Below are 7,920 nucleotides of genomic sequence, written 5' to 3' on the forward strand. Positions count from 1 at the left end.
ACCTATAACGTAGCGTCTTATGTGGTCTTGAAATAAGTAGCTGCAATTTAGTACTCTGACACTGTTGTGTCAAACTGAATCTCAAGCGGCCGCAGTGTCCTCGAGTTTGTGCGTTTTCCTTTCAACCGGCTGTCAATTAAGAAAAACGTGTGTTCACCTCTGATCATATGTATGGAACACCATGGAAAATTATTGTTTTTTGTTGTTGTTAAAACATAACTGTCACGATGCAGAATGCAAATGCAGGGTTACAAAATCCACTACGAAACTTTTAAACAGCTTCTTACAAGCTATTACATAGCAAGTAGTTTGGAAAATGTTATTTGCTTTTTCAAATTACTGATGGCAACAAAAAACAATACAATTATACCATTGACAGTAATAAATTTAGCTCAATCTTCTCCATTCAGAATGTCGCCTTTCATTCTCTAGATGCATTTTCACATATTTTAACTGAAAATTGAGATTATCAGGTCAGGCACATATACTACAAGTATGTTAAAGAAGGCCTTTAGGACATAAATTGACTTTTGCTTTGTATTTCATTTTATTTGAATGTTTTCTTATGGTTTTATTTTATTTTCAGTATGAATAAATTTAATTGTAGGAGTGCAAGGGATGGTGCTTCAAAACCTTTTTTAAAGGTAGGCTATATCCTTGGTTTATTCTGTTTACTTCTATAAAGCACCTCAATAAATTAAACGTATAAATAAAGCTAAGCCTTTTCTTTCATTATTATTGTTTTAATAAATAATACAAATTACAACTAGAACACAATAACAGTAGTCACACAGACAACGCCACATTTTATACTATTATCGTCTCGTTAGCCGCAACCATAGCAATTTCTGATATGACGTCCAATAAGTCTTTCAAGTGACCTGCAGGCTACTTCGCTGTTAGCCAGTTTACATGGATTACTACTCTGCCCAATGAGAGCGGTCTTGTCATTCATTAACACGGAAGCGATGCCTAAAGCTACCGTTTTCTTTAAACAGTGAGATTTTAATATTATTAATCAGTACATTAAAAAGTAAACAAAATACGCTGTAATTGAAAATAGTTGTTTCCCCTTTAGAATAATTATATTTAATTTCATGGCAAAATAGAAAAAATAGTCTTTCAACTAACTACTTCCGGGTCATTAGTCTGTGTCCTCCACCACCATCTTTCTTGCTCTCTCGCCACCAGAAGTCCGTTAGCGGAGAGGGGTTGTCTCTCCGAATTTGTCCAAAGATGTTGTCTCTACGTGTTGCAGCGGCTCTCACTCGTGCTCTGCCGAGGCGAGCAGGATTTGTAAGCAGGATTTAATGTCTTGTCTGTTTTTTTCATTTATGTCTTTGCCAAGTTATTCTGCAAGTCATTAGCAAGGTGGTTTGAATGTGGCTAACTAGCGAGGTTTTGCAGTATTCAGTCTTTCGAGGGCCCGTTGCCTGTTGGGGCATTTGATAGGTAGCTAAAGTTGCATAACTAAGTTAGCTATGTTTACTGTGTTGCTAGCTTGCTCGTTTTTCGTAGCACACATTTACCGTGCAGACATGTCATTTCGCGTACCCTGACTAATTGACGCTTGCTAGCAAGCTGCAAGGTGTATCAAGCCTGTTGTGTGGTTGGATGTTTAAGGAGGAATCTCAGTGTTTAGTGTGTCTGAATGTCGGCAAGGTCAGGATTTGCTATTTCCAGTACGAGACTTAGACCTGCTTTTAATAGGTGCGTATTACTTGCTAACCAGTTGACCGCCTGTAGTCATCTTGTCAGTTTGACAAGTTAACTAACTTTAGCTGCTTGTTTAAAGACAGCTGGTTATCTCAATTATTTCGAAATATTCATTTTGGATAACATGACGTGCAAGCTCTTTGCGTCTGTACTGAGCCTTTATTTGGTCATAAAATCATTTATCTATCGTATTATCGTTGGAAAAAGTGTCAAACTAATACTCTCAACTGATTTTATTCAGGTTTCCAAAAATGCTGCTGCTGCCTGTGTGGGTGTGAAAAATCTGCACACTAACAGACCATGGCTGCAGAAGACAGGTTGGTAACTTGAAGGTTCATGATGAAGTTAATCGTGACACAAATTCTATAAAAAGCCATGTAGACCTAAGCCTATCCAAAGGGTTGTACTGTTTCCAACTTGAATGGCTATCAGCAATCCACTTGAGTTGAACTTATTTGAGTAACTGATAGCCTGGTCTTCCTCTTTGGGGGAGAAGCCTGCTCCTTAGTCCCCACTCCATTTTATTTTTTCAGATTTTGTATGCATGTACTTTACATGTTCATGTTTTTGTTTTAAGTTATTTGTTAAGTGGGACTGGAACAACATTAGGTATCATGCTTTAAAAAAAACTATTTTTTGTCAAGCTCCACAAACGTGAGGTTATTAACAGTTGAGTATCTTGGTATCTCAGGCATCAGAGTGAAGTAGCCGACTGTTCCTGTGAACGCAGTGCTCTCTTGCTTATGTGCACACAGGCACGGCTGAGGTTTCCTCCATACTCGAGGAGAAGATCATGGGGGCGGACACCTCTGCCGACCTTGAGGAGACCGGCCGCGTGCTGTCCATCGGTGACGGTATCGCCAGAGTGTACGGCCTCAGGAACGTGCAGGCCGAGGAGATGGTGGAGTTCTCCTCTGGCCTGAAGGTACGCCACAGAAGAGTATAGATTATTTTTCTAGTGACATTTTGGCTTGTTCTGTGAAGCAAGTGAATTCATGAAGTGGTACTTGTACAGGCGGGTTCACTGTTAGAAATCTGTGAAGTTATTCAGAGTAAAACTTGGTAAGATCCTCATGAAATGCATGTTTCTGAAATACGCTAACTTCCACTGCGCTGTGCTATCAAAGAGTTGGAAACTAGAAACAGAGAAGTTAGATGTAGCTGAGAGTATATTGGTAGTACATGTTTTCCAACCTCAGTGTTCCATTCCTTTTGCCTCACAGGGTATGTCTCTGAACTTGGAGCCCGACAACGTTGGTGTTGTGGTGTTTGGTAACGACAAGCTGATTAAGGAGGGTGACATCGTGAAGAGGACTGGCGCCATTGTGGACGTCCCTGTCGGAGATGAGCTGTTGGGCCGTGTTGTGGATGCTCTGGGCAATGCCATTGATGGAAAGGTCTGAATAGTAGCTTAATTTAAAATAAGAGCCATGAATTTATAGTTCATCCAGTTCCTACAATTTACTGCTTTGTCTGAGCATACAGCTATCTCTAGGAAATACTTGAGGTTGGTAGGCTTTGTCAATATTTGTGTTAAGGATTATTAAAGGAGCTTTGCTAACCAGTAGATCCCCGGGTTCGATTCCCAGGTATATCACTGGTGGTGCCCTTACCCTAAATTTCTCACTAAATGTCTGTGTGTATGCACATATGCTGGATATATGTTTTAAAAAGAAAGTTGCGTAAGTCACTGAAGCTAAAGGCACCTTTTAAGAAAATCATCTAAGAAAAACATCGGAAATCAAAATTTTTATTGGAAATCTAAAATTTTTGGTTCTTTCCGTTTTTTCGTCCAGGGGCCCTTGGGATCAAAGATCCGCAGGAGAGTGGGCCTGAAGGCCCCTGGCATCATCCCGAGGATCTCTGTACGAGAGCCCATGCAGACTGGCATCAAGGCCGTGGACAGCCTGGTGCCCATTGGGCGTGGCCAGCGAGAGCTGATCATTGGCGACAGGCAGACTGGGTAAGAGGCCCACTCTCGAGTTGTTTCGGTGGTTGCATTGCCACACAGGCCTATACTATATAAGCACATCATTTAAAATGCTGATAAAGTTGTTTCAGCGACCGTGAATTGCGTCTAAGCACCATAAACGTCTTCGCAGAAAAACCGCCATCGCCATCGACACCATCATCAACCAGAAGCGTTTCAACGAAGGAACGGACGAGAAGAAGAAGCTGTACTGCATCTACGTCGCCATTGGTCAGAAGAGGTCCACCGTGGCCCAGCTGGTGAAGAGGCTCACGGACGCGGACGCCATGAAGTACACCATCGTGGTGTCGGCCACCGCGTCCGACGCCGCCCCCCTGCAGTACCTGGCGCCCTACTCCGGCTGCTCCATGGGCGAGTACTTCCGGGACAACGGCAAGCACGCCCTCATCATCTACGACGACTTGTCCAAGCAGGTCAGCCAAAGCCGCGATCGGCAGAGTTCTCCTATCTGTCCTGCAAACTGTGCCGTTTGTATCAGTAGAACATGAAGTTCCATGTTCCCAATGAGTCAACATAATAAGTAACCACATCCTATATAGGATGTCTGTAGTGAACTCGGAGGACGTGTTGACGAAGCCTTAGGCCTGAACACCCACATGCAACCATTATAAATTTAATAAATTTAAGGCTTTCTTTTTTGATATTCTGCATTAAGCCAACACACGAAAAATGGGAATTTAATTTTTGCGCGGTCGTCTTTGTTTTCATTATTGCAAAGGAATCTGGTGAAGTTATTCAGATTCTGCACCGTTTGTCCCCCGGGCGGGTTTTTTACGTGATGTCACTTCCTCCCAGGCCGTGGCCTACCGGCAGATGTCCCTGCTCCTGCGCCGGCCCCCCGGGCGCGAGGCCTACCCCGGCGACGTGTTCTACCTGCACTCCCGCCTGCTGGAGAGGGCCGCCAAGATGAACGACAACTTCGGCGGCGGCTCCCTGACCGCCCTGCCCGTCATCGAGACGCAGGCCGGCGACGTGTCCGCCTACATCCCCACCAACGTCATCTCCATCACCGACGGCCAGGTGAGCGGCGGTTAGGCTTCGCGGCGGCCAGGCTGTGCGGGGAGCACGGCGGGCAGAGGGGGACTGGGCGTAAGATCACCCGTTAGCTCACGGCCATCTCTCTCTCTCCCTAGATCTTCTTGGAGACGGAGCTGTTCTACAAGGGCATCCGTCCGGCCATCAACGTGGGCCTGTCTGTGTCCCGCGTGGGGTCTGCTGCCCAGACCAGAGCCATGAAGCAGGTGGGTCCCCCGGCTGCGTGTTTGAGGAGCACCTCTGGGGGCATAACATCGCTGCGCGAGCTGCTTGAATTTAGTTTTATTGCTTTAGACCACAAATATCCCAAATACAACCATACCAGGCATTTGTCTGAAACTGATATCCTTCATTGCACACACAAACTGCCAAGGTAAATTGGAAAGACATACACCAGCATTAAAATAATTTCAAAGCAAAGTGATCTGGTGTTGCTGTGCTATGATGCTATGATGTTGTAGTGACGGCACCCCCCCCACCCCCCCCGCAGGTGGCCGGTACCATGAAGCTGGAGCTGGCCCAGTACCGTGAGGTTGCCGCCTTCGCCCAGTTCGGATCGGACCTGGATGCCGCCACCCAGCAACTGCTGAACCGCGGAGTGCGTCTGACCGAGCTGCTGAAGCAGGGCCAGTACTGTGAGTGTTCGCCACGTCTTACGCCCTGTCATCCGCGTCTTACGCCCTGTCATCCGCGTCTTTCGCCCTGTCATCCGCGCCTTACGCCCTGTCATCCGCGCCTTACGCCCTGTCATCCGCGTCTTACGCCCTGTCATCTGCGCCTTACGCCCTGTCATCCGCGTCTTGCGCCCTGTCATCCGTGTGACGGTTTGTTTCCTTTCCCTGCTGTGCCCAGCCCCCATGGCCATCGAGGAGCAGGTGACGGTTATCTACGCCGGAGTCAGAGGCTACCTGGACAAGCTGGAGCCCAGCAAGATCACCAAGTTTGAGAAGGCCTTCCTGCAGCACATCCTCAGCCAACAGCAGGAGCTGCTGGCCACAATCCGGTACGGTCTCCTCGTAGTGCAGCGCTCATGTGATCTGTCTCAGTGCTTCAGCATACCAGCACCTCGCTATTAAAAAAATAATAATCATTTTTAATTTCATTTTTAAAATGTCAAGCAGGACTGCGGCTTAATTTTTAAACAGGGGTGAGCCTTCCATTGCTCCTCTCTGTAATATGGAGAGCTGTTATGTCATGTTGCTCTAGGATTTTTGAGCTGACAAAGCAGTATCCTATTCAAATGGGGGGAAAAAACCGGTTTATAAAAATGTCTGCTGGGAGGCAGTTCTGTGCCTCTGATGTCTGTACTTTACTCATTTTCGTTTTAGACTGAAAGGTTTGGACTGCTCCTCTTCTAAACCAGATTCCTTTTCTCTGTTGCAGGACCGATGGAAAGATATCAGAGGCGGCGGATGCCAAACTGAAGGAGGTCGTCTTGAACTTCCTGTCCAGCTTTGAAGCGTAGAGAGTCCTGTGTTTTCGAGAGTGACTTTTTGTTCAATTCCAAATTATTTTAACTTCAAAAGTTGAAGTCACTACCTCCCCATATTCTTGTCACACATTTCTCTCATACAAGTAAAATAAACGGGTTCAAACTTCAGAATCGTTTGTCCTGATTGATCATTGACTGGCTTGGCACTGGAATTTCTGTAACAGTGTAGACATTTGTATTTGTAACATTTGCCACCTATTTTGGAAACTAAATATTACATTTTTCGTTAAACACAGTTGTGTTCTATGTTGTAGGTGATATCCCATTAAAGCATCTGATCGCCATTCTAAGTGTATGTGCTTCCTTTGGCAAACATTTTGAGATTTTAAGTGTGCGTCTTGAATTTTATGGCTGTAAATTGAAGGTAGTACGATGACATCACCTTCTGGGTCTTCACACTATATTGTAATTTCCTAATCTTGACACAGTGAGGCGCTGTAAACCAGTATTACGTGATCCTGAACCGAGTGAAAATGTGCCGTAATAACAGCACTGCATAAACTCCTATTTGTACACTATTTTAAACCAGTGCTATATACTCAGCTCATGGGTTTCCCCTGGTGTTAATAGCAGTGCTGCACCTCCACTGAATTCACGAGCGTCTTCGCAGACATAAGAGAAAAATAAAACCTCAGACTCGAACTCCTCTCCGTGTGTGATATTTAACTAAATTGGCGTGGTGAAGTCCTTGGAGCAGGTCACACCGCTTCACACCGCCACTGCTTACCCTCTGAGGCACTTCCCCCTCCTCTAACTATTTTACTGGGGGAAACCCTGCAGAACTGACTGGTCATAGATATATATTTTTAATTATTAAAAGCTATATTTGAACGAGAACCTCTTTATCATGGTTTTGATGGGTTTTTTGTTTGTTTATTCTAACCTGTAAAAATGTAATTAGTAGGTTCACAGATTACACAATATTTTCTTGCACCTGGTCATCCAGACGCATCATGTTAAGTGTGCCTTTGGTTGAAGCACCTTCTTTGTCTACCACACCTACTTGACATAAATATTGAAGCATATTAAAAATGTATTATCATATTACAATATTAAAACCGTTGCCAAGTAAAAACGGGCACACAAATGAGACATACAGACAATGGCAAAGTCAGTTTCAGGGGTTGAGTTTTCTCACAGATTTCTATAAAATGGTTATCTTATCCAAAGTAGATTGCCAATCTGGCACCTTTGCTTGCCTTCTTATACCATCTGTGTGCCTTGGAAATATCTGATATGGATAGCTGTTCACTGAGCTAATCTGCATCGAATGAAGACCAAGAGATCTGTACAGGTTGGATTTAGGCCTACATATGTCCCAGTAGATCATGACTTTACTTTCTATCTTATATTGCCTCTGGACTTAAATTTAAAATCCATAAAATTATCATGTGTTGCCCAAATAACTTGTCTCTGCACTTACAACTTACTACTATTGCAGTTTTTTCTCTTTGTCCATGGGTGATTCTGCTGTCTTTTGATGTCCTCAGTGTTGTCCGTAGGTCAAAAAGAAAGCTTCTGAGGTTACAATGTTGTTGTTTCTGCGCAACACAATTATAGCTATCTTATTTTAGCATGCTTATTGACTTGGTAAATAAATTACGATTTTTAAAAAACGCAAATAAATAGCTGTAATGCAGCAATCGGTGATCCACTTGATAACGACGTATTCTATAGTGGTCCTTAC

General features: G+C 44.1%; 1 protein-coding gene across 1 annotated transcript; it reads left to right on the forward strand.

Annotated features, from left to right (window-relative positions):
- The first annotated feature begins 1,138 nt into the window (after positions 1-1,138).
- LOC135233522 (ATP synthase subunit alpha, mitochondrial-like) lies at positions 1,139-6,517 on the forward strand. The gene is made up of 11 exons (XM_064297150.1): positions 1,139-1,296; positions 1,958-2,033; positions 2,472-2,641; positions 2,940-3,113; positions 3,513-3,679; positions 3,819-4,119; positions 4,502-4,726; positions 4,840-4,947; positions 5,232-5,376; positions 5,594-5,744; positions 6,125-6,517. Exons 1-11 carry the CDS (start codon positions 1,237-1,239, stop codon positions 6,204-6,206), a joined length of 1,659 nt encoding a protein of 552 aa, XP_064153220.1. The 5' UTR covers positions 1,139-1,236; the 3' UTR covers positions 6,207-6,517.
- Positions 6,518-7,920: the final 1,403 nt, after the last annotated feature.

The sequence above is a fragment of the Anguilla rostrata genome, chromosome 10, assembly GCF_018555375.3.
Source record: "Anguilla rostrata isolate EN2019 chromosome 10, ASM1855537v3, whole genome shotgun sequence".
Classification (NCBI taxonomy): domain Eukaryota; kingdom Metazoa; phylum Chordata; class Actinopteri; order Anguilliformes; family Anguillidae; genus Anguilla; species Anguilla rostrata.

Coding starts and splice junctions, on each gene's coding strand:
- LOC135233522 (XM_064297150.1), top strand. CDS start 1,237: ATGTTGTCTCTACGTGTTGCAGCGGCTCTCACTCGTGCTCTGCCGAGG. Junction 1,297..1,957: donor TGCCGAGGCGAGCAGGATTT/GTAAGCAGGATT, acceptor GATTTTATTCAG/GTTTCCAAAAATGCTGCTGC. Junction 4,120..4,501: donor ACGACGACTTGTCCAAGCAG/GTCAGCCAAAGC, acceptor ACTTCCTCCCAG/GCCGTGGCCTACCGGCAGAT.